At 51.0% G+C, this 26407-nt stretch overlaps 3 gene segments (V, D, J or C); all 3 read right to left on the reverse strand.

Annotated features, from left to right (window-relative positions):
* Positions 1-1776: 1776 nt before the first annotated feature.
* Positions 1777-2355, reverse strand: LOC119945450. The segment is given in 1 exon segment: positions 1777-2355. A coding segment is annotated over 1 exon segment (492 nt).
* Positions 2356-6435: 4080 nt separating this feature from the next.
* On the reverse strand, positions 6436-11947 carry LOC119944248. The segment is given in 2 exon segments: positions 6436-6495; positions 11579-11947. Coding segments are annotated over 2 exon segments (429 nt in total).
* A 5263-nt stretch (positions 11948-17210) lies between these two features.
* Positions 17211-26208, reverse strand: LOC119944264. The segment is given in 4 exon segments: positions 17211-17334; positions 18901-19306; positions 19434-19602; positions 26127-26208. Coding segments are annotated over 3 exon segments (615 nt in total).
* Positions 26209-26407: the final 199 nt, after the last annotated feature.

Here is a 26407-nt window from a genome sequence, read left to right on the forward strand (position 1 = left end):
ATCTCCTGTATGCACTGCCAGGTGAAGGTCACTGGGATCATGTATGCAATTCACTGACTCTCCAGAACTCCTAATTCCCTCCTGGGAAGATGGATTCTGAGAAGCAGCATGGCTTAATAGACAGAGCACAGGCCTGGGAATCAGAAGGACCTGGGAACACTAGACTGTAAGGTCAGCTCTAGACTGTAAGCTCATTGTGGGCAGGGAATGTTCCTGTTTATTGTTCTATTGTATGCTCCCAAGTGCTTGGTGCACAGTAAGCACTCAATAAATATTATTGAATAAATGAATCCCGGTTCCACATGTCTGCTGTGTGACCTTGGGCAAGTCACTTCACTTCTCTATGCCTCAGTTACCTCACCTGCAAAATGGGGATGAGAGTGTAAGTCCCGTGTGGGACAGGGAATGAGTCCAACTTGATTCACTTGTATAATAATTATGGTATTTGTTAAGTGCTTACTATGTCCCAAGCCCTGTATTAAGCACTGGGGTAATAATAATAATGGCATTTATTAAGTGCTTACTATGTGCAAAGCACTGTTCTGAGCACTGGGGAGGTTACAAGGTGATCAGGTTGTCCCACGGGGGGCTCACAGTCTTCATCTCCATTTTACAGATGAGGGAACTGAGGCACAGAGAAGTTAAGTGACTTGCCCAAAGTCACACAGCTGACAATTGACGGAGCCAGGATTTGAACCCATGATCTCTGACTCCAAAGCCCGGGCTCTTTCCACTGAGCCACGCTGCTTCACAATACAAGGTAATGAGGTTGTTGCACATGGGGCTTAGAGCCTTAATCCCCATTTTACAGATGAGGTAACTGAGGCACAGAGAAGTTATTTGGCTTGCCCAAGGTCACACAGCAGACAAGTAGCAGAGCTGGGATTAGAACCCATATCCCTGGACTCCCAAGCCTGTGTTCTTTCCAATAAGCCCTGCTGCTTCTCATACCCCAGCTCTTGGAACAGAGCTAGGTACACAGTAAGTGCTTAATAAGTACCATAATAATAATAAGTTCAAAAATAGTAATAACAAGCTGAAAAAAGTGAAGCCCTGAGCCACCACCAGAAAACTAAAGCTAATTTAACTATTTGAGAAAGATGATGGGTAATAATAATAATAATAATGATGGCATTTATTAAGTGCTTACTATGTGCAAAGCACTGTTCTAAGCGCTGGGGAGGTTACAAGGTGATTAGGTTGTTCCAGGGGGCGTCACAGTCTTAATCCCCATTTTACAGATGAGGGAACTGAGGCCCAGAGAAGTGAAGTGACTTGCCCAAAGTCACACAGCTGACAATTAGCGGACCCGGAATTTGAACCCATGACCTCTGACTCTAAAGCCCATGCTCTTTCCACTGAGCCACGCTGCTTCTCTAATAACGTCTATTGCTAGTGCAAGCAGAGTGTGTGGGAGTCACATCCCCGGGGAAATGGTGTTCTGCCGGGCAGAGAGGGACAGCGCTCCTACCTCAGCTCCCCAGCAACTAGGCCCCGGGATGCAGCCCTGACTTTCCGAACCCCACAGGCTTCTAGCACCAAATGGGTACACGATGGAAAGGCATCACATGGTGCCAGTAATTTAAAGGGAGAGACAATGGAGGTTCACTCTTGTGAGCCCCTAACACTATTCCTAACCTCCAAAGGGAAAAGATTAGTTGCTCTAGCCAAGTTCTAGGTGTCCAAACTCAACGAGCTTCTGTCAGTTTTTTCTTTTTGGGGAACTGGCTGAATTCACCCACAAACGGTCACGGGGAATTTATAATCTTGGCTGATAGCTTTAGTAGCACTGCAGTCGAGGGTTGGACACTTCTGAGAAATGAAAACTCAGTCCCAACAATAACAGCTACATTCTTCCGCTGCTCCCCCTCCTGCTCGGGGGTTCCTCCCCGTGGGGCTGTGCGCTGAGGGAGCCCAGGGGCATGGGTGCGGGGGTCTGTGGTCGGTGGGGGCGGGCGCGGTTTTGGATGAGGAAGCCTGCAGCTTTGTGGGACTGTGTGTTATTGCTGGCGCACAGATACACCGAGGTCTGGTCGGGGCTGGCGGACTCCACGATCAGGGGAAAGGACCGCGTCTCGGACCGGGAGACATTGTAGCCCTTGGCCACGTCCCCGGGTGCGAGCAGTGCAACGTCTTGGGAGTGGTAGATCAGCCGCAGCCCCGGGCCCGGGTCCTGCCGGTACCAATACATGTAATCGTGTTTCAGGTCCTGTTCACAGCTCAGCGTCACCTTCTCCCCAGGCCGGACCAGCAGGTATCTGGGGGTTTGTGTGACCCTAGTGTTTGTGGTCACCTCCAGGAGACAAATGGCAACGAACCAGACTGTTCTGGAGTCCATGGTGGGGCCGAGGCCGGGCTGGGGCGTCTTCCAGCTTGGAGCTATTTCCCCCAAAATGAGCAGCCCCTGAAGCCCTATGTTTCTGTGCTCTGGATTGGCTGGTCTTGTGTGTGACGTCACTGCCCTGTCTGCTGGCATCACCCCTGGAGAATAATGGGGTTGGAGAATAGACAGACCCCATGGGCTGGGGAAGAGTCGCCCGGCTCTCAGCCTAGAGATTGACCCCCATGACTCCGGCCCCCCTGAGGATCTATGTCTCCTGTGGTTCCCCTGTTTTTCTCTGTTAATGGCCTGGAAAATGGACTCCACTGAGCAGCCTTTGGTCTCCAGGACTGCTTTGTCCCCCGCTGACCACAGCAGAAGTGGCCAGGCCGTAACCTTCTGATGTTTTCACAATGGTGGCACAGCAGGGAACCAACTCCATCTAGATTTGGGGCGCGTGGAGCTCTGGAAAAGAGTTAGAAAGAGAGAACTACAGCATTCAAAATGGTCCTAGTGTCGTACCGCCCCCTCCCGGAGGAGAGTGGCAGAGCCTAGCTGAGATGGAGAGGCCACAGAGGATGCTGGGGAAGGAGGATACTGTCAACAGCAGACTCAAAGCAGTAGGTTGGGTGAAGTGGAAAGCGAGAGTAATGAATAAACACTTAGTGAACAAATCCCTCTCAGGGTACCACCGGAGAGTTTCCAATCCTCTACCAGTCTCGGCTACATGAGGGGGAGTCAAGCAGAGGCCTATCTGTTCCATTCCTATCTTTGGCAGTGGCTAACTAGTGGAAGGCAATCTGCTACAAGTCAAAACTCACCTGTGCTGGACAGCAACAGCATTGGAAAGTCGAGGGTGGAGACTCACGTTTACTGCGTGGAAGAAGGCAATGATAAACCACTTCCATATTTTTACCAAGAAAACTCTCTTGTTACACTACCAGAATGATTGCAGATGGAGGTGGGGCGTTCTGGGAGAAATGTGTACATGGAGTCACTATTGGTCGGAGACGACAGAATAAACAAGACAAGAAATAAACAAAAATGAACTGCTACACAGTTCACAGTGAAGAATAGCTATTTTATTTTATGAAAAGGAAGTGAGAGATTAGTCAGGGAAGTTCTCCTGGAGGAACAGACTGTTTTTTTAAGAGGCTTTGCAGGTAGGGAAGAATATAGTTTGATAAGTTTGACGGGGGAGGGAGGCCAATGCTAGTATGGTGTTAAAGATATTTATTGAGCACCTACTGGGTGCAATAGACTGTACTAAGCATTGGGAAAAGTATGACAGAACACGAGACACAGTCACGGTGCACACAAACTTTCCTTTCTAACAGGGTTTTCATGAAAGGGGAAAGGCAAATCCCATTGTCTCAGAGAAAGGAGAGTTGAAAGTGTGTTTAAGTTGGAAGGCAGGTTGGGAGCCGCCATGACTGTGTGCTGTGGGGAAGGGAGAAGAGAGTGGGAAGGTGAAATGGGCACAGACATCGAGGTCCTGAATTCAGTGTTGGAGTTTCTGAGTGAAGCAAAGGGAAAGGAATAGCAACCAAGACCATGCACACACTTGATGTTGGAGCATTTTAGTTTATTTAAAAACATCTGAAAGCAACTTGGAAGTACTTGTAACCAGTGCTACCACTCCCAGAGAGGTGGGCCATACAGAAGACAGAAACAACGGCTCGTTTCATGTCAGACACCTTTGATCCCACTCCTTCCCAGGAGGTCTCAGGAGATGATAGTCACTGGACAAGGTACTAAGCTTGTGCTACTACATGGGTAGAGTTTAAACACATGTGTTCATTTGCACAAGCCTGCCCCAACCTGATTAAGTTCCACCCTTAGCTGACACAGTCAGCTACTCTCTGTCCCCCTGAAGATTCATTTAGTCATTCACTCAATCGTATTTACTGAGAACTTACTATGTGCAGAGCACTGTACTAAAAGCCTAGGAGAGTACAATATAACAATAAACAGACTCATTTCCTCCCCACAGTAAGCTTACAGTCTAGAGGGAAAGAGAGACATTACTAGCAATAAGAAAGCAGATATGTACATAAGTGTACATATCTCCCCCTTTTAGACTATGAGCCCACTGTTGAGTAGGGACTGTCTCTATATGTTGCCAATTTGTACTTCCCAAGCGCTTAGTACAGTGCTCTACACACAGTAAGCGCTCAATAAATATGATTGATGATGTTGATGATGATGATGATATCTTTAACTTGTATCTACCCCAGCATTTAGAAAAGTGCTTGGCACAAAGTGCTTAATAAGTACCATAATAATAGTGCTGTGGGGCTGGAATGGAGGATAAATAAAGGGAGCAAGTCAGAGTAATGCAGAAGGGAGTGGGAGAATAGGAAAGGAGGGCTTAGTCAGCGAAGGCCTCTTGGAGAAGATAATAATAATAATAATGGCATTTATTAAGCGCTTACTAAGTGCAAAGCACTGTTCTAAGCCCTGGGGAGGTTACAGTGTGATCAGGCTGTCCCACGGGGGGCTCACGGTCTTAATCCCCATTTTACAGATGAGGTAACTGAGGCACAGAGAGGTTAAGTGGCTTGCCCAAAGTCACACAGTTGACAAATGGTGGTCGGGATTTGAACCCATGACCTCTGACTCGTGACACGTGCTCTTTCCACTGAGCCATGCTTTGCACCTTTAATAAGGCTTTGAAGTGAGTACAGTAATTGTCTGTCGGATATGGGGAGGGAGGACTTTCCAGGCCAGAGGCAGGACATGTCAGGGAGGTCGGCGTCGAGATAGACGTGATCAGGGTAAAGTGAGAAGGTTAGCATTAGAGGAGCGAAGTATGTGGGCTGGGTTGTAGTAGGAGATAGCAAGGTGAGGTAGGAGGGGGCAAGGTGGTTGAGTGCTTTAAAGCCACTGGTCAGGAGCTTCTGTTTCTGGGTCACGGTGGGGAGAGGGTTTAGGGGTTAGTGGTGTTATTTTATATCCCCTGGGGGTGGGAAAGGATGATAACTGACAGCTTCCTAGAGATGTAGCAGAGAATCGGTAATTTAGGATCGTTGTAGAGACAGGTTGGGAGGAGAATCTGCTGTTCCTTTCTGAGTGGCTTTTGCCGTCAGTTGTGGTCATGGGAGCCTCTTCTGACACCTGCTTCCAGGCTGTGGCACTTCCTGCCCTTCCCCTCCACCCTATGCCCAGTTTATCTTCAGACTTATTCTTTGTGAAGTTGGCTTTGAAGTCAGTGGTTGGGCGCCCCCTTCTCCTTTCCCAACCAGCAGCCCCCACCACAGCAAAGCCAAGGTTCAGCAGTGGATAGAGGAGGAATGTGGAAGCAGGCACCTGGAGCACAGGACAGGGGTGTGGGAGAAGCAGCTCAAGGCTCCGTGAGAAAAGCTGAAGTCTTGGTACCCCTCCCCACATCCCTTGGTGCAGGCAGGAGGTTTGTGTGTGGAGCAGGGCTGGGGCCCCAACGCTGTGGATAAACTGCTCGCACAGAAATACCGCGCCGAGTCCCCAGGTTCAGCCTGCCGGACTGTCAGCTTTGAAAAGGAATCCTGGGCCTGAGCCGAAAAGCGTTCGTTGGGCATCCCTGATTTGTCCATTTCAGCCGAGTCCTGGAAATGAATCAGGAACTGTAGCTCCTGGCCTGCCTGTTTTTGGTACCAGTACACACTGCGGTGTCCAGAGATGGGTTTACAACTCAGCGTCACGTTCTGTCCCCGGCCGGTGATCAGTTGTCTGGGGATCTGGGTGACTCCGGTGTACGTGAGGCCTGCGGGAGAAGGAGACACAAGTCAGGAGGCAGAGCCCAGAGACCAGAGGCTGCCAGGGAAAGGGCTGGAGCTGGGGCCCGGACAGCTCAGCCAGGGGATTTCCCGACTGCGCCCAGGTCTCACCTGCTCCCAGGACACAAATGGCCACCAACCATACTGGCCCGGGGCCCATGGTGGGGTTGGGGCCAGACTGGGCGTCTCCCAGCTCAGGACGCTAAAGCTTAGAATTCAGTGGTCTAAATTGGGTAGGTCTGTGTGATGTCACTGCCCCTGCCTGCTGGCACCTCCCCTGGAGGAATGGCAGTGTTGGGGGGTTGGGGGGTGGTGAGCCTGGAGACCCTAACCCCACAAATCTGGTCCTACTGAGGGGTTTTATGTGTTCAGGTCACTGTTCTTAAGGGAACTGGCTCCTCCCACAGATTCTGAGGGCCCCTGGGAGCACAGGGATGGGGGCATGTGGGCGTTACTCAATTATTCTGCAGTTGGCACAGGAGTGCCCAGTATCCCACTGCATTACTGCCAACAGACTCCCCAACCACAGCTGCCTAGTTCAGAAACAGAACTTTAAAACAAAGCTGGATTCAAACAACCTAATTATAATAGTGGTATTTGTTAAATGCTTACTATGTGCCAAGAATTGTACTGATTTCTAGGGAAGATACAAAATAATCAGCTTGGTCACAGGCCCTGTTCCAAGTGAAGCTTTCAGTCTAAGAGGGAGAGAGGAAAGTTGTTTAATTGTCATTTTACAGATGAAAAATGGAGGCACAAAGAAGTTAAGTGATTGGCTCAAGGTCACACTGCAGGGAAATGGTGGAACCAGGGTTAGAACCAAGGTGCCATGACTCCACTAGGGCATGTTAGTTCTCAGGTCCTCTCCTGGTTCTCCTCTTATCTCTCCAGCTGTTCATTCCCAGTCTCCTTTGCGGGCTCCTCCTCTCCCTCCCATCCCTTTACTGTAAGGGTTCTTCAAGGGTCAGTTCTTGGTCCTCTTCAGTTCTCTATCTACACTCACTCCCTTGGTGAACTCATTCGCTCCCACAGCTTCAACTATCATCTCTATGCTGATGGTATCCAAATCTACATCTCTGCCCCTGCTCTCTCTCCCTCCCTTCAGGCTTGTGTCTCCTCCTGCCTTCAAGACATCTCCATCTGGATGTCTGCCCACCATCTAAAACTCAATGTGTCCAAGACTGAACTCCTAATCTTCCCTCCCAAACCCTGCCCTCTCCCTGACTTTCCCGTCACTGTAGACGGCACTACCATCCTTCCCATCTCACAAGCCCACACCCTTGGTGTCATCCTTTTAGACTGTGAGCCCCTTTTAGACTGTGAGCCCACTGTTGGGTAGGGACTGTCTCTATGTGATGCCAATTTGTACTTCCCAAGTGCTTAGTACAGTGCTCTGCACATAGTAAGCGCTCAATAAATACGATTGATTGATTGATTGATTGATCCTCAACTCCACTCTCTCATTCACCCCTCACATCCAATCTGGCACCAAAAGCTGCCGGTCTCACCTCCACAACATCGCCAATATCCACCCTTTCCTCTCCATCCAAACCGCTACCTTGCTGGTTCAATCTCTCATCCTATCCTGACTGGATTACTCCATCAGCCTCCTCTCTGATCTCCCATCCTCTTGTCTCTCCCCACGTCAGTCTATACTTCACGCTGCTGCCTGGATCATCTTTGTGCAGAAACGCTCTGGGCATGTTACTCCCCTCCTCAAAAATCTCCAGTGGCTGCCAGTCAACCTACGCATCAAGCAAAAACTCCTCACTCTTGGCTTCAAGGCTCTCCATCACCTCACCCCCTCCTACCTCACCTCCCTTCTCTCCTTCTACAACCCAGCCTGCACCCTCCACTCCTCTGCCACTAACCTCCTCACTGTGCCTCGTTCTCGCCGGCCCTGCCATCGACCCCCGGCCCATGCCCATCCCCTGGCCTGGAATGCCCTCCCTCCGCACATCTGCCAAGCTAGCTCTCTTCTTCCCTTCAAAGCCCTACTGAGAGCTCACCTCCTCCAGGAGGCCTTCCCAGACTGAGACACCCTTTTCCTCTCCTCCTCCCCATTGCCCCCTCCACCCTACCTCTTTCCTCTCCCCACAGCACCTGTATATATGTTTGTACAGATTTATTACTCTATTTATTTTACTTGTACATATTTACTACTCTATTTTATTTTGTTAGTGATGTGCATCTAGCTTTATTTCTATTTATTCTGATGACACCTGTCCACATGTTTTGTTTTGTTGTCTGTCTCCCCCTTCTAGACTGTGAGCCCATTGTTGTGTAGGGACCTTCTCTGTATGTTGCCAACCTGTACTTCCCAGGCGCTTAGTACACTGCTCTGCACACAGTAGGTGCTCAGTAAATACGATTGAATGAATCAATCGTATTTATTGAGTGCTTAATAATAATAATGGCACTCTTGCTTAATGGCTTACTGTGTGCAGAGCACTGTACTAAGTCCTTGGAAAGTACAATTCGGCAATAAAGAGAGATAATCCCTGCCCACAATGGGCTTACAGTCTAGAAGGGGGAGATAGACATAAAAACAAGTAAACAGACATCAATAGCATGAATATAAATAAATAGAATTATAGATATATACACATCAAAACAAGTAAACAGGCATTAATATAAATAAATATAATTATAGATATGTACATATAATAACAATAATAATAATGGCATTTGTTACGAGCTTACTGTGTGCCAAGCACTGTTCTGAGAACTGGAGGGGTACAAGGTAAATCAGGTTGTCCCACATGGGGCTCACAGTCTTAATCCCCATTTTACAGATGAGGTAACTGAAGCACAGAGAAGTTAAGTGACTTGCCCAAAGTCACACAGCTGACAAGTGGCAGAGCCGGGATTAGAACCCATGACCTCTGACTCCCAAGACCATGCGCTTTCCACTGAGCCATGATGCTTCTCAATAATCATCATAGTATTTGTTAAGCACTTACCATGTTCCAGGCACTGTACTAAGCACTGGGGTGGATACAAGCAAATCAAATCGACACAGTCCCAGTCCCATGTGGGGCTCACAGTCTTAATCCCCATTTTACAGATGAGGGAATTGAGGTCCAGAGAAGTTGTCATCTGCCCAAAGTCACATAGCAGACAAGTGGTAGAGCCAAGATTAGAACCCATGACCTTCCATCTCTCAGGCCCATGCTCTATCCACTACACCTTGCTGCTTCTCACAAGTGCTGTGGGGTGGGGCGGGGGGGTGGTAGAGCAAAAGGAGCAAGCCGGGGTGATGGGGAGAGGAGGGAGAGCTGAGGAAAGGGGGGACTTAGTGTGGGAAGGCCTCTTGGAGGAGGTGAGCCTTCAGTAGGGCTTGAAGGGGGAAAGTGTGATTGTTTGGCGGACTTGAGAAAGGAGGGTGTTCCAGGCCAGAGGTAGGACGTGGGCCAGGGGTTGACGGCAGGATAGGTGAGAACGAGGCACACTGAGAAGGCTAGCACCAGAGGAGCGAAATGTGCGGGCTGGGCTGTAGAAGGAGTGAAGGGAGGTGAGATAGAAGGGGGCAAGGTGATGGAGAGCTGTGAAGCCAAAAGTGAGGTGTTTTTGCTTCATACAAAGGTTGATAGGCAACCACTGGAGATTTTTGAGGAGGGCGGTGACTTGCCCAGAATGTTTCTGTGGAAAGATAATTCGGGCAGCAGACTGAAGTATAGACTGAAGTGGGGAGAGACAGGAGGTTGGAAGGTCAGAAAGGATGTTGATGCAGTAATTCAGTTGGGATAGGATGAGTGATTGAACTAACGTGGTAGCGGTCTGGATGGAGAAGAAAGGGTGGATCTAGGTGATGTGAAGGTGAGACTAGCAGGGTTTAGTTATGGATTGTATATGTGGGGTGAATGTGAGAGCGGAATCAAGGACAACACCAAGTTTGCAGATTTATGAGACGGGAAGGATAGTAGTGCCATGTACAGTGATGGGAAAGTCAGGGAGAGGACAGGGTTTGGGAGGGAAGATAAGGAGCTCAGTCTTGGACATGTTGAGTTTTAGGTGGTGAGCCGACATCCAGGTGGAGATGTCCTGAAGGCAGGAGGAGATGCAAGCCTGGAGAGAGGGAGAGAGAACAGGGGAGGGGTTGTAGATTTGGGTGCCATCTGCGTAGAGATGATAGTTGAAGCCGTGGGAGTGAATAAGTTCACCAAGGGAGTGAGTGTAGATGGAGAACAGGAGGGGACCAAGAACTGACCCTCGAGGAACCCCTAGAGTTAGGGGATCGGACGGGGAGGAAGAGACTGAGAATGAATGGCCAGAGAAATGAGGAGAACCAGGAGAGGACAGAGTCAGTGAAGCCAAGGTTGGATAACATGTTGAGGAGAAGGGGATGGTTCACAGTATCAAAGGCAGCTGAGAAGTCGAGGATTAGGATGGAGTAAGAGCCATTGGGTTTGGCATGAAGGAGGTCATTGGTGACATTTGAGAGGGTGGTTTTGCCTTTACCCAAAGCAGATAACTTTCCACATCAATGATCTACACTCACCTCTAGAGACACTCCTCTCCGCCCTATAGTGATCCTGGAGGATTTCCTGATCCTGGGACATCCTGGTCCCATCCTCCACTGGACAAGGCCCTCCTCGGGAGCTCCCTCCTACTCTGCAGAGGGGGTCTCGCTCCCGAATGCAAGACTTTGGGACCCAAAATGGAAAAGGTTCGTGGTCGTGGCTCAAAGTGTCTTCCGTATAGCTGAACCCTCCTGGTTTCCCAGTTTCTCCCCTGGAACTGGCTGTGATCTAGGTAGAGCAGTCTGGTCGGTGATGGACCCAACATGTATGTGAAGCTTCCCATGGTAGGGGGTAGTGAGGAAAGAGGGACTTCTGCCTTCAGCTGTGGGAGAGTTCAATTAGTCCAGCACAAGATCCTAACAAGAACCACATTCAGACGTGAGAGGACAGAGGCCCTGAATGCCCTCTGGGGTCTACCTGGCCACAAAAGACCAGCTCATTGCGCACAGTGACTACTGGACCAGGCCGTCCGTGCCTGGCTAGGCGGTGGAGGGTGTGTGGGGCGACTGGATGGGGCTACCGGAGAGGTCAGACAGATGGAGATGTGGGCCAGCGTGTGTGTGTGTGTGTGTGTGTGTGTGTGTGTGTGTGTGAGTGTGTGATCACACACACGTTCCGTGGAATGAAGGTGTAACTGCTCTGGGTGGTGTCCTGCCTTCTCCTGCTCCCCTCTCTGTGCCCCCTCTCCCACATCAGAGGGGGCCGTTAGGGCAGGAAACAGTGGGATGTGACTGTGCCCTCAGAGTGAGGGGCTCCAACCTGCCTGACGAAAGGAGAGGCCGGAAAAGCCGGGTCTGAGGGCATCGAGGGACACAGTGGGGAGGGGCAGCAGGTGGGCTGTGGGGAAAGAGGGAGGATCCCAAAGTCAGAGGCCCCAGCGGGGTGGGTGTTCCTGAGCCCCTCTGAAATGGGGCGGGGGTCTCTGCTCCCAGCAGCCCCTCCCCGTCCTGGCGGCGATGGGGAGGGGTCGGTTTGTGCACGGGGCGGGCCGGGCCCCGCAGCGCCGTGTCCTTGCTGCTGGCGCAGAGGTACACCGCGGAGTCCTCCGGGGCCAGCACGCTCACCGTGAGGCGCCAGTCAGAGGCGTCCGGCTGCTCAGCGGTGAATCTCTTGGGAACGTCTCCTTTATCTCGCTCTTCCTTATTGTAGAAGGAGAAGAGCATCTGGGGGCCTTGTCCCGAGTCCTGACGGTACCAGTACGCAGTGAGGTGCCCAGACATGGGGGCACACTTCAGCGTCACGTTCTCCCCCTTCCGGGACAATAGGTATCTGGGGGTTTGTGTGACTCTGGTGCTCGTGGTCACCCCCAGGAGACAAACGGCCACGAACCAGACAGTTCTGGGGTCCATGGCGGGGCCAGAGCCTAGCTGAGGCATCTTCTAGGTCGAGACTGTTTTACCCTTGCGGTTCAGCCCCTGAAGCCCTGGGTTTCTGTGCTCTGGATTGGCTAATTCGGTGTGTGTCGTCACTGCCCCTGGCTGCTGTCACTGCCCCTGGGGAATGGTGGGGTTGAAGGATGGACAAGCCCTGTGGGCCAGGGGAGGGCCGCCCAGCTTTCAGCTTGGGGACTCTGACCCCCGACGTCGGCCCCATCGAGGATCTGCTTTTCCCTCTGGTTCCTCTGTTTCCCTGCACCTCTCTCAGGCCCACCAGTTCCTTCCGTTACCGGGGAAATGGATTCCACACAGCAGTCTTTGGGATCCAGTACTTGTCTCTGCCTTTTTCCAAGACAGCTAGATTGATTGAACACTTACTGTGTGCAGGGGACTGTACTAAGTGATTGGGAGAGTACAGTACAATGTTCCCTGCCCACAAGGAGCTTAGAGTTTAAAAGAGTGAAACTTTTGAAAGGAAACTTTTCCGTTTCTCAGAACTAGCGGAACAGCTGAGAAGTAATTCAATCTAGAATGTGAATACTGTGGAAATTTGAGAAAGATCTTGCTAGGAGTACCAAACTTCAGAGTTCAAACGAATCACAGCTTCATATTGCCCCCTTTTGGTGGAGTTCTGGAGCGGCCTGCTCAGATGGAAGGGGAGCGGAGGATGCTGCGGGAGGATGACATTATCAGCAGCGGGCTGAGAGCAGAGTGGGTGTGAGAGGTTAAAAAAGGAGAGTATTGAATAAAGGATTAGTGAAATAAGCAGAATAAATGAACAACCACACACTTCTCAGGAAAGGATACCTGTTGCATGTATCATGAAGAGAAGAAGAGAGGGAAGGCCTCCTGGAAGAGCTGGCAGCTTTGCAAGAGTTTTTGAATTCATTTATTCATTCAATCGTATTTGTTGAGCACTTACTGTGTGAAGAGCACTGTACTAAGCTCTTGGGAAGTAGAAATCGTCAACAGATAGAGACGGTCCTTACCCAACAACGGGCTCACAGTCTAGAAGGGGGAGACAGACAACAGAACAAAACAAGTAGACAGGGGTCAATGCCATCAGAATAAATAGAATTATAGCTATGTACATATCATTAATAAAATAGAGTAATAAGTATGTACAAATATATGCAAGTGCTGTGGGGAAGGGGATAGGGAGGGCGGGGGGGGGAGATGGGGAGGGGAGGAAGAGGAGGAGAGGAAAAAGTGGGCTCAGTCTGGGAAGGTCTCCTGGAGGAGGTGAGCTCTCAATAGGACTTTGAAGGGAGGAAGAGAGCTAGGTGGGCGGATGTGTGGAGGAAGGGCATTCCAGGCCAGGGGATGGATGTGGGCCAAAGGTCGATGGCGGGACAGGGGAGAACGAGGCACAATGAGGAGGTTAGCAGCGGAGGAGCGGAGGGTGCGGGCTGGGCTGGAGAAGGAGAGAAGCAAGGTGAGGTAGCAAGGGGCGAGGTGAGGAGAGCCTTGAAGCCGAGAGTGAGGAGTTTTTGCTTGATTCAAAGGTTGATAGGCAACCACTGGAGATTTTTGAGGTGGGGGGGAGTGACATGCCCAGAGAGTTTCTGTACAAAGATAGTCCGGGTAGCAGAGTGAAGTATAGACTGAAGTGGGGAGAGACAGAAGGATGGGAGGTCAGAAAGGAGGCTGATGCAGTAATCCAGTCGGGATAGGATGAGAGATTGAGCCAGCAAGGTAGCAGTTTGGATGGAGGGAACCTTGTGGTTTGGTTAGTGTGAGTGGGGAGGGAGTCCCATTCCGGAATGGAGCTATTTATTGAGCACTCACTGTGTACAAAGCACTGTACTAAACATTGGAGAAAGTACAAAAAATATGAGGCCGGTTCCCTGCCCACCTGGAGCATCCACTCTAATCAGAGATCTCATGTTGGGGGAATGGCAATGCGTATTGGGTCAGAGAAGTGAGAGTTGAAAGTGCCTTAAAGTTGGAGGGCAGGTCTGGAGCTGCCACGACTGTGAAGTGTGGGGACAGAGAAGCAGCAGAGAGAGAAGCAGCATAGCATAGTGGATAGAGCACAGGCCTGCAAGTCAGAAGGACTTGGTTCTAATTCCATCTCTGCCCTTGTCTGCTGTGACCTTGGGCAAGTCACTTCACTTCTCTATGCTTCAGTTACCTTAACCATAAAATAGGGGATTAAGATTATAAACCTCACGTGTGTCATGGAAGGTTGTAGAACCTTATTAGCCCATACCTACCTCAGCGCTTAGTATAGTGCCTGGCACATAGTAAGCGCTTAAAAGATTCCATTGAAAAGAGAGAGTGGGAAGAAGAAATGGACAGAATGGTTGACATCTATGCTTCCAGTGATTGAGTTTTTTAGCGAAGTGGAAGACAAGGAATAACAGCAAGAAAGCACACTGCACTGCCTCAGAGGCCTGAGATACTGCATAAACCATTCCCTCGGAAACACTTGCTCACTATGGTTTTTTATAGGGACTTTCGCAGGTTAAGGAGGAGGTTGGTGGCTTCAGAAACCCTGAACCATATTATCGGATAACAAAGTTGTTAAGGAGAGTCAGGGGAATGTTGTTCTGGGGAGTGTTAGCTTCTTTCTTCTGAAGGTGAGAAAGTGTGACAACAGTGCTCAGTGCTTAGAACAGTGCTTGGCCCATAGTAAGCGCTTAACAAATACCAATATTATTATTATTATCATTATTCAGTGACAGTTTTAGGGAGATGTAGAGGAGAATTGGCCATTTAGGACAGTCGTGGGGCAGGCTGGGAGGAGAATCTGCTGTTCGATCCTGAGAGGCTTTCACCATCAATTGTGGGCGTGGGAGCCTCTTCTGACACCTGCTTCCAAGCAAGCTCTGGCACTAACCGCTCATCACCCCCAACCCCGCGCCCAGCCCCTCTCCTGGTTTATCCTGTGTGAAGCCGAATTTCAACCTAGGGGTCAGGCGCCGCCTCCTCCCTTCCCCAACGGTAACTCCCGCCGCAGGGCGGGGCAAAGCTGGGGTTCAGGAGAGGATGGAGGTGGGATGGAGGAGCAGGTGGGGGAATGTGGGGTGGGTGGAAATGAGGGAGAGTCGGTCTAAGGCTCCGTGTGAATAGCTGAATTCTTGGCCCTCCTCCCCTCGAACCCTCCCCCCGAACCCTCCTCCCGCCCTTGGCACAGGCGGGAGGTTTGTGTGTGGGGCAGCGCCGGGGTCCCAGCGCTGTGGATAAACTGCTCGCACAGAAATACCACGCCAAGTCTTCAGGTTCAGCGCGCTGGACTGTCAGCTTTGAAGACGAGTCCTTAGTCTCAGCCGAGAAGCGTTCGTTGGGCATTCCTGATTTGTCCACTACTGCCGAGTTCTGGAAGTAAATCAGGAACTGCAGCTCCCGGCCTGCCTGCTGCCGGTACCAGTAGACGACTGGGTGTCCAGAGATGAGTTTACAACTCAGGGTTACGTCCTGGCCCTGCTCGGTGACCAGGTGTCTGGGGGTCTGGCTGACTCCAGCGTCCGCAGGCCCTGCAGAAGAAGGAGAGAGACCTCAGGAGGCAGAGTCCGGTAGCCAGACCCTGACAGGGAAAGGACTGGAGCTGGGCCCCGGACAGCCCAGCTGGGGGATTTCCCGTCTGCGCCCAAGATTCACCTGCTCCCGGGACACAAACGGCCACCAACCACACCGGTCCGGGGCCCATGGAGGGGTCAGGGCAGGGCTGGGCGTCTCCCAGCTTGGGACGCTGAAGCTTAGAATTTCAGTGGTATGGGTCGGCTAGATCTATAGATATGATGTCACTGACCCTGCTTACTGGCACCGCCCCTGGGGGAATGGCAGTGAGGGGTGAGCCCTGAGACCCTCTCCGCACGATTCCGATCCCACTGAGGGGATTTATATTCATTCAATCGTATTTTTTGAGCGCTTACAGTGTGCAGATCACTGTGCTAGCATTTTTGTCACTGTTCCTAAGGGAAATGACTTCTCCCGCAGCTTTTCAGGGCCCCTGGAAGCACAGGGTTGGGAGCATGTGGAGTTTGTCACTTATTCTGCAGTTGGCGCACGGGTGCACAGTATCGCACTGCCCTGCTGCCAATAGACTCTCCCACCAACAGCCACCTACTTCAGCAACAGATCTTTTTAAAAAGGTTGATTCAAATCCCTTAATTTAAATAGTAGGGATTTCATAAATTCATTCATTCATTCAATCGTATTTATTGAGCACTTTCTGTGTGCAGAGCACTGTACTAAGCTCTTGGGAAGTACAAGTCGGCAACATATGGAGACGGTCCCTACCCAACAACGGGTTCACAGTCTAGAAGGGGGAGACAGACAACAAAACAAAGCATATTAACAAAATAAAATAAATAGAATAGTAAATATGTACAAGTAAAATAAGTAGAGTTATAAATCTGTACAAACATATACAGGTGCTGTGGGGAGGGGAAGGAGGTAGGGTGGGGGAGATGGGGAGGGGGAGAGGAAGGGGGGGCTCAGTCTGGGAAGGCCTCCTGGAGGAGGTGAGCTCTCAGTAGAGCTTTGAAGGGAGGAAGAGAGCTAGCTTGGTGGATGTGCAGAGGGAAGGCATTCTAGGCCAGGGGGAGGACGTGGGCCGGGGGTCGACGGCGGGACAGGCGAGAACGAGGCACAGTGAGGAAGTCAGTGGCAGAGGAGTGGAGGGTGCGGGCTGGGCTGTAGAAGAAAAGAAGGGAAGTGAGATAGGAGTGGGCTAGGTGATGGAGAGCCTTGAAGCCGAGAGTAAATGCTTACTATTTTCCAAAAATTGTATTTATTTCTAGGGCAGATATAAAATAGTTAGCTGGACACAGTCCCTGTCCCACATGAAGCTTACATTCTAAGGGGGAGGAAGAACAGATCTTTAATCGTTATTTTACAGATGGAGAAACCGAGGCACAGAGAAGTTAAATGATTGGTCCAAGGTCACACAGCAGGCAAATGGTGGAACTGGGATTAAAATCTAGGTGTTATGAGTCTTTCTCCTAGGAAACGCTGTTTTTCAGCTTTGCCTTTACCTAAGGCAGATAATTTTCCACTTCGAGGATCTTTCCCCTCTCCCATAGCCTCTCTTTTCCTCCCTTCAGTGATCCTGGAGGGTTTCCTGATCCTGTTATGACCTAGTCCCATCCCCTGCTGGACATAACCCTTCTCAGTGAGACCCTGGTCAACCCTGCAGATGGGGTTTCACTCCCGGGTCCGAGGCTTCAGGACCCAAAGTGAAAAAGGCTCTTCGTTGTGGCTTCCTGTTTTCCTAATTCCTCCCCTGGAATTAGCTGTGATCCAGGTGGAGCCATCTGGTCAGTGATGGACCCCTGTGGGAGTGGGTGATGAGTAGTGAGGAGGGGCTCCTATCAGCAGTTGTGGATGAGTCCAGTTTGACCAGCACCAGATCTCTGTATGAGCCAAATTCAGGCATTAGAGGACAGAAGATCTGGCCATCCTCAGATGTCAGCCCAGCCACGTCCAACCACCTCCACAACATCACCAAGATCCGCCCTTTCCTCTCCATCCAAATCACTACCTTGCTGGTTCAATTTCTCATCCTATCCCGACTGGATTACTGCATCAGCCTCCTCTCTGATCTCCCATTCTCCTGTCTCTCCCCACTTCAGTCTATCCTTCACTCTGCTGCCCGGGTTATCTTTGTGCAGAAATGCTTTGGACATGTTACTCCCCTCCTCAAAAATCTCCAGTGGCTGCCTGTCAACCTATGGATCAAGCAAAAACTCCTCACTCGGCTTCAAGGCTCTCCATCACCTGGCCCCCTCCTACCTCACCTCCCTTCTCTCCTACAGCGCAGCCCGCACCCTCCACTCCTCTACTACCACTAACCTCCTCACTGTGCCTCGTTCTTGCCTGTCCCACCGTCGACCCCCGGCCCACGTCATTCCCCTGGCCTGGAATGCCTTCCCTCCACACATCCGCCAAGCTAGCTCTCTTCCTCCCTTCAAAGCCCTACAGAGAGCTCACCTCCTCCAGGAGGCCTTCCCAGACTGAGCCCCCTCCTTCCTCTCCCCTCCATCCCCACCGCCCTACTTCCTTCCCCTCCCCACAGCACTAGTATATATTTGTACAGATTTATTACTCTATTTTTTTACTTGTACATATTTACTATTCTATTTATTTTGTTAATGATGTGCATATAGCCTTGATTCTATTTGTTCTGACGATTTTGACACCTGTCTACATGTTTTGTTTTGTTGTCTGGCTCCTCCTTCTAGACTGTGAACCCATTGTTGGGTAGGGACATCATCATCATCATCATCAATCGTATTTATTGAGCGCTTACTATGTGCAGAGCACTGTACTAAGCGCTTGGGAAGTACAAATTGGCAACACATAGAGACAGTCCCTACCTAGGGACAGTCTCTATATGTTGCCGGCATGTACTTCCCAAGCGCTTAGTACAGTGCTCTGCACACAGTAAGCGCTCAAAAAATACGATTGAATGAATGAATGAATGAATGAACCAGCCCCATTGCCCACGGTGACTACTGGACCAGTGTCGTCTGTACCCGGCGAGGCGGTGGACGGTGTGTGGAGCTACCCGATGGGGCTGCCGGAGAGGTCAGACAGGTGGAGAGGTGGGCCAGCGTCTGTATACGTGTGTGTGTGTGTGTGTGTGTGTGTGTGTGTGTGTGTGTGAGAGAGAGAGAGAGAGAGAGAGAGAGAGAGAGAGAGAGAGAGAGATCCCGAAAGCTCCATCCTGGGAGGTGTCCCGCCTCCTCCCGCTCTCCGCTCTGCGCTCCCTCCCCGTCATCAGAGGGGCCGTTGGGGCAGGAAACGGGGGGAAGTGTCTCTGCCCTCAGAGGGAGGGGCTGCAGCCACCGGGCGAAAGGGGAGGCCGGAAAAGCCGGGTCTGAGGGCATCGAGGGGCCGCAGTGGGGAGGGGGCGCAGGTGGGGATAGCGGGGAGAACTCCAAAGTCAGAGGCCCCATCGGGGTGGGTGTTCCTGAGACCCTCTGAAATGGGGCGGGGGGTCTCTGCTCCCGGCATCCCCCTCCCCGTCCTGGCGGCGATGGGGAGGGGTCGGTTTGTGCAGGGGGCGGGCCGGGCCCCGCAGCGCCGTGTCCTGGCTGCTGGCGCAGAGGTATAGCGCGGAGTCCTCCCGGGCCAGCACGCTCACTGTGAGGCGCAGGATAGATTTATCTGGCTGCTCAGCGACGAATCTCTCGGGAATATTTCCTTTGTCTTGCTGTTCTTTATTATAGAAGTAGAAGAGCCTCTGGGGGCCTAGTCCCGGGTCCTGCCGGTACCAGTACATGGCATTGTGGTTCTGGTCCTGCTCACAACTCAGGGTCACATTCTGTCCCTGACCGGAGACCAGGTGTCTGGGAGCCTGGGTGATTCCGGCGTCTGCAGAACCTATGGGGGAAGGATAGAGAAGTAGGGAGGCAGAGGCAGAGGGCCAGACGGTGCGAGGGAAAGGGCTGGCACTGGGGCCCGGACAGGCCAGTCGGGGGATTTCCTTCCATCTGTGCCCAGGACTCACCTGCTCCCAGGACACAAACGGCCACCAGCCACACTAGCCCGGGGTCCATGGTAGGGTCAGGGCCGGACTGGGCGTCTCCCGTCATGAGTCGCTGAATCTTAGAATTTCAGTGGTCTGGGTTGGGTAGGTCTGTGTTTGATGTCACTGCCCCTGCCTGCTGACACCGCCCCTAGACGAATGGCAGAGGAGAGGGAGCCTGGAGACCCTCTCCCACAATTCTGATCCCACTGAGGGGTTTTACATGTCCATGTCCCTGTTCCTAGGGGAACTGGCTCCTCCCGCAACTTCTCAGAGCCCCTGGGAGCACAGGGATAAGGGTATGAGCTCGTTTCTCACATTCCATCTTTCCGCATGGGTGCCCAGTATCTCACTGCACTGCTGCCAACAGTCTCCTAGTACAGCAACAACAGAACTTTCAAACGAAGCTGCATTCAAATCACCTAATTCAAATAGTAGTATTGCTTAAATACATACTATTTTTCAAGAATTGTATTAATTTATGGGGTAGATGCACTGCCATTTTACAGATAAAAAACAAAGGTACAGAAAATTTAAGTGACTGGCACAAGTTCACACAGCAAGGAAATGGCAGAACCGAAATTAGAACCTAGGTGCCATGACTCCTTCCACTAGGGCACCTTGGTTTTCAGTTTTGCCACTAAAGCAGATAACTTTCTAGATGGTGGAACTTCCCCCTCCCTAAAAGCTTCTCCATTCCTCTGTACAGTGGTCCTGGAGGGTTTCCTGATCCTAAAATGCCCTAATTCCTGCCCTGAGATTGGCAGTGATCCAGGCAATCTCAGAGATTTTAGAGAAGCAGTGTGGTGTAGTGGATAGAGCCCATGCCTGGAGTCAGAAGGTCAGAAGGTCATGGGTTCTAATGTCAACTCCCCCACTTGTCTGCTGTGCGACCTTGGGAAAGTCACTTCACTTCTCTGGGCCTCAGTGACCTCATTTGGAAAATGGGGATTGAGACAGTGAGCCCCACATGGGACAGGAACTGTGTCCAACCCGATTGCTTGGATCCACCCAGTGCTTACAGTGCCTGGCATGTAATAAGCACTTAATAAATGTCTTTATTATTATTATTATTATTATTGTTATTGTTATTGTTATTATCATTATTATCCAGGCAGCAACATCAGGTCAGTGATGGACCCCTCATGTAGGGGAGCCTCCCCAATGCGGAGGGGGTGAAGAGAAAGGGACTCCTGCCCACAGCTGCAGAAGAATCCAGTTTGACTGGCAAAAGATCATAATAGGAGCCAAATCCAGGCGTGAGAGGACAGAGGCCCTGACCCCTTTCAGGGTCCGCCAGGCCACATCCAATCAGCCCCACTGCCCACGGTGATTACTGGACCAGTGCCATCTGTGACTGCCCGGTGAAGTCCTGGAGTGCGGAGCTACCGGATGGGGTTGCAAGGAGGTGTCAGTTTGGTGGGGAGGTGGGCTAGGGTCTGTGTGTGTTTGTGTGTGAGTGTGTGTGTGTGTGTGTGTGTGTGTGTGATCACACGTGTTCTCCGTTGAACAAGGGGGTATCTACTCTGGATAGTGTCCCGCCTCTTCCTCCTCTTCACTCTGCACGCCCTCCCCCACATCAGAGGAGACCGTTGAGGAAGGAAACGGGGAAATGACTGTGCCCTTAGCAGGAGGGGCTGCAGCCGCCGGCCGAAAGGGAAAGGCTGGAAAAGCAAGGTCTGAGGGCAACGAGAGAAGGGAGAAGCAGCGTGGCTTAGTGGAAAGAGCACGGGCTTGGGAGTCAAAGGTCGTGGGTTCGAATCCCGAATCCGCTACTTGTCAGCTGTGTGACTTTGGGCAAGTCACTTAACTTCTCTCTGCCTCAGTTCCCTCATCTGTAAAATGGGGATTAAGACTGTGAGCCCCCCCCGTGGGACAACGTGATTACCTTGTATCTACCCCAGCTCTTAGAACAGTGCTTGGCATATAGTAAGCGCTTAACAAATACCATCATTATTATTATCGAGGGGTGCAGGTGGGCTGTTTGGGGAAAGATGAGCCACCCAAACTTCCTAAATCGGAGCGGGGCCTCTGTTCCCGGCAGCCCCTCCCTGCAGCCGCCAAGGCGGGGAGGTTTGTGCCCGGGGTGGGCCGGGCCCTGCAGCGCCGTGTCTTGCTGCTGGCGCAGAGGTACACCGCGGAGTCCTCCGGGGCCAGGACGCTCACCGTGAGGCACAGGACAGAGGTGTCTGGCTGCTCAGCGGTGAATCTCTTGGGAACGTCTCCTTTCTCTCGCTCTTCCTTATCGTAGAAGGAGAAGAGCATCTGGAGGCCTTGTCCCGGGTCCTGACGGTACCAGAACCCATACAAGTGCCCAGACATGAGGGCACATCTCAGCGTCACGTTCTCTCCCTTCTGGGACAGCAGGTATCTGGGGGTTTGTGTGACTCTGTTGTTCGTGGTCACCCCCAGGAGACAAACGGCCACGAACCAGAATGTCCTGGGGTCCATCCCAGGGCGGGAGCCAGGCTGGGGCGTCTTCCAGCTTGGGGCTGTTTCCCCCTGTTAGAGGAGTTGCAAAGCTCAGTGTTTCTGTGCTCTGGATTGACTGGGTTCTGTGTGCGACGTCACTGCCCTGCCTGCTGGCACCGCCCCTGGGGAACGATAATAATAACCATAGTAATTAAGGTATTTGTCAAGTGCTTACTATATGCCGTGCACTGTTCTAAGCGCTGGATGAGGTCGGAGAATGGACAGGTCCTGTGGAGCTGACGGAAGGCCGCCAGGTTCTCAGCTGGGAGACTTGTTCATTCTTTCAACCGTATTTATGGAGCACTTATGTGCAGATCACTGTACTAAGCTCTCGGGAAGTACAAATCGGCAACATATAGAGACGGTCCCTACCCAAAAACGGGCTCACAGTCTAGAAGGGGGAGACAGACAACAAAACAAAACAAGTAGACAGGTGACAAAACACGTAGACAGAGATATGCTTCTCATATATATTAGAAGCAGCATGGCTCAGTGGAAAGAGCTTGGGCTTTGGAGTCAGAGGTCATGGGTTCAAATCCCGACTCTGCCAATTGTCAGCTGTGTGACTGTGGACAAGTCACTTAACTTCTCTAGGTCTCAGTTCCCTCATCTGTAAAATGGGGATTAAGACTGTGAGCCCCCCGTGGGAGAACCGATCACCTTGTAACCTCTCCAGCGCTTAGAACAGTGCTTTGCACATAGTAAGCACTTAATAAATGCCATTGTTATTATTATTATTATTATTATTATTATTATTATATCTCAGGCATTCTGGGAAAAGATGCAGAATGGCTGGGAGACATGCACTGCTTCTCCACCTTGGGCTCCATCGAGGAGCTTTGGCTCCTCCGGGCCCTCTGTTTCCCTGTCACTCTCCCAGTCCTCCCAGTTCTTGCCATTATGGGGAAAATGCATTCCACTCAGCAGCCTTCAAACTCTGGGACTCATGTCTATCCCTTTCCAGGACAGCTTGGTCCATGCCAACCACAACTTTGACCAAGCCTTAATCAATCAATCGTACTTATTGAGCACTTGTTGTGGGCAGAACACTGTACTAGGAGTTTGGGAGAGTACAATACAACAGAGTTGGTAAACACATTCCCTGCTCACAAGCAGCTTACAGTCTAGAGGGGGGAAACTTCTTCCCTTTTTCAAAAATGGCAGAACTATGGAGAAGCTATTCAGCCTATAAATATCGGGACCATGGAAATTTGAAGGAGATTTTGCTACTAGTAACAATCAATCATATTTATTGAACGCTTACTGTGTGCAAAGTAATAATAATCATTATTATTATGGTATTTATTAAGTGCTTACTATGTTCCCAGCACTGTTCTGAGTACTGTACTTAGCTCTTGGGAGAAGCAGAGTTGAGAGACATGTACCCTGCCCACAACGAGTTTATAATCTCGAGGAGCAAAGTAGCAACCTTCACAGTTCAAAGTTATCACAGCGTCATACTGCCCCCTTCTGGTTGCCCTGGAGAGCCTTGCTGAACCGTAAGGGGCGCAGAAGATGCTGGGGGAGGAAGACACTACCAGTAACTCTCTGGGCAGGTGGGTGGGTGGGGGGAAGGTGAGAGGTGGAAAAGAAGAATAATGAATAAACGATTAGTGAAATAAAGAGAATTAATGAACAACTAGACACTTCTCAGGGAACGGTACCTATTGTGTATATCAGGAAGAGAATAATCATGATGGTATTTGTTAAGCGTTTATGCTGAACACTGTTCTAAGTGCTGGGATATATGCAAGGTTATCAGGTTGTCCCACGTGGGGCTCACAGACTTCATCTCCTTTTGACAGGTGAGGTAACTGAGGCCCGGAGAAGTTAAGTGACTTGCCCAAAGTCACACAGCAGACAAGTGGTCTTCCCTCCGCACTTCCACCAAGCTAGCTCTCTTCCTCCCTTCAAGGCCCTACTGAGAGCTCACCTCCTCCAGGAAGCCTTCCCACACAGATCCTCCTCCTTTCTCTCCCCCTCCTCCCACTCTCCATTCCCCCCGCCTTACCTCCTTCCCCTCCCCACAGCACCTGTATATATGTATATATGTTTGCATGTACTTAGTACTCTATTTATTTATTTATTTTATTTGTACATATTTATTCTATTTATTTTATTTTGTTAATATGTTTTGTTTCATTCTCTGTTTCCCCCATCTAGACTGTGAGCCCACTGTTGGGTAGGGACCGTCTCTATATGTTGCCAACTTGTACTTCCCAAGCACTTAGTACAGTGCTCTGCACACAGTAAGCGCTCAATAAATACAATTGAATGAATGAATGAAAAGTGGTGGAGTTGGGATTAGAACCCACGACCTCTGACTCCCAAGCCCGGGCTCTTTCCACTAAAGCCATGCTGCTTCCCTGAGAAGTAGGGGTAAGGCAGGAAAAGCCATCCTGGAGGAGCTGGAAGCTTTGCAAGAGGTTTTGTCAGACTGAGTGGGGAGGGAGTCCCATTCTGATATGGTGTTAAAAGTATTTATTGAGTGTTCACTGTCCCCAACTTAATGTATTGAACAGGGAAGGGAGAGTTGAAAGTGCCTTGAAGTTGGAGGGCAGGTTGAGAGCTACCACAACTTTAAGCTGTGGGATAGGGAGGAGAGGGGGAAAGCTGAAATAGACACACACGTTGAGAACCCTGAAACCGGTGGTTGAGTTTCTGAGCAGAGGAAAGGACAAGGACAAATGGCAAGAAAGCACATGGAGCTGCCACGGAGGCCTGAGACACTGAAGACAAATCCTTACCCCGGAAACTCTCTCACCTTTGTTTTTCAATGGAGCTTTAGCGGGAGGTTAAGGACTTGGTTGCTTGAGACAAGAGCACGGGTTTAGGAGTCATAGGACGTGGGTTCTAATCCCGGCTCCATCACTTGTCTGCTGTGTGATCTTGGGCAAGTCACTTAACTTCCCTGTGCCTCAGATACCTCATCTGTAAAATGGGGATTAAGACTGTGAGCCCCACATGGAACATCCTGATTACCTTGTATCTACCCCAGTGCTTAGAACAGTGCTCAGCACGTAGTAAGCACTTAACAAATATCATAATAATTATTATTATTCTGGAACCATGGGACATGTTATCAGTAACAAAGGACACTATGGACAGTCAGGGTTTATTAATAATAATAATAATAACAATAATAATAGTATTTGTTAAGCACTTGTTATGTGCCAGGCACTGTTCTAAGTGCTGGGATGAATTCAAGCAAATCGGGTTGGACACAGTAGTGTTAGTTTCTATCTCTTGAGGGTGGGAAAGGATGATAATTAACAGTTTCAAGGAAATGCAGAGGAGAATTGGCCATTTAGGAAAGTCGTGGGGGCGGGTGGGGAGGAGAATCTGCTGTTCCTTTCTGAGCTGCTTTCACAGACAGCTGTGGGCGTGAGAGCCTCTTCTGATACCTGTTTCCAGGCTGCGGCACTAACCACCCTCCCCCACCACCCTGCACTCAGTTTATCTCGGCTTCTCCTGGTTTCTCCTGTGTGAAGCCAGCTTTAAACCCAGAGGTCGGGCATCCTCCTACTTTCCTCCCCACCAGTAGCTCCCACCGCAGGATGCTGCAAAGCCGGGGTTCAGGAGCGGATGGAGGTGGGATGGGGGAGCAGGTGGCGGGGGCAGAGGGGAGGGGTGTGGGAGGGGCGGTCCAACTCTCCGTGAGAATAGCTGGTCTTGACCCCCCTCCCTCCGAGCCCTCCCCTCGCACTCTCCCTCCATCCAACTCCCTTAGTGCAGATGGGAGGTATGTGTATGAGGCAGGGCCAGGGCCTTAGCTCTGTGGAGGAACTACTCACACAGAAATACTGTGAGGAGTCTCCAGGTTCAGCGTGCTGGACTGCCAACTTCCAAGATGAGTCCTGGTTCTTGGCTGAGAAGCGTTTGTTGGGCATCCCTGATTCTTCCATTATAACCAAGTTCTGGAAGTAAATCAGGAACTGCAGCTCCTGGCCTGCCTGCTGCCAGTACCAGAACACATATTGGTGTCCAGAGATGGGTTTACAACTCAGGGTCACATTCTGCCCTCGGCCGGTGACCAGGTGTCTGGGGGTCTGGGTGACTCTGGCATCCACGGGTCCCACGGGGGAAGGAGAGAGAAGTCGGAAGGCAGAGGCCGGGGGCCAGAAGCTGCCAGGGAAAGGGCTGGAGCTGGCTGGGGCCCAGACAGCCCAGCCGGGGGATTTCTCGCCTGCGCCCAGGACTCACCTGCTCTCAGGAGACAAATGGCCACCAACCACAGTGGCCCGGGGCCCATGGAGGGATAGGAGCTTGACTGGGCATCTCCCGGGTCGGGCATTTCCTCCAGAATGTGGCGCTTGGATTCTTCAGGTCCCGTTGGTCGCGTGTGTGGTGTCACAATGAGCTCTCTTCCCCATAGGCTGCGTTAAGCTTGCCATACAACGACATAAGCAGAAGATCTGAATTAATAATGATGGTATTTGTTAAGCACTTACTAAGTGCCTAGCACTGTTCTAAGCGCTGGGGTA

The sequence above is a fragment of the Tachyglossus aculeatus genome, chromosome 2 (assembly GCF_015852505.1).
Source record: "Tachyglossus aculeatus isolate mTacAcu1 chromosome 2, mTacAcu1.pri, whole genome shotgun sequence".
Taxonomy (NCBI): domain Eukaryota; kingdom Metazoa; phylum Chordata; class Mammalia; order Monotremata; family Tachyglossidae; genus Tachyglossus; species Tachyglossus aculeatus.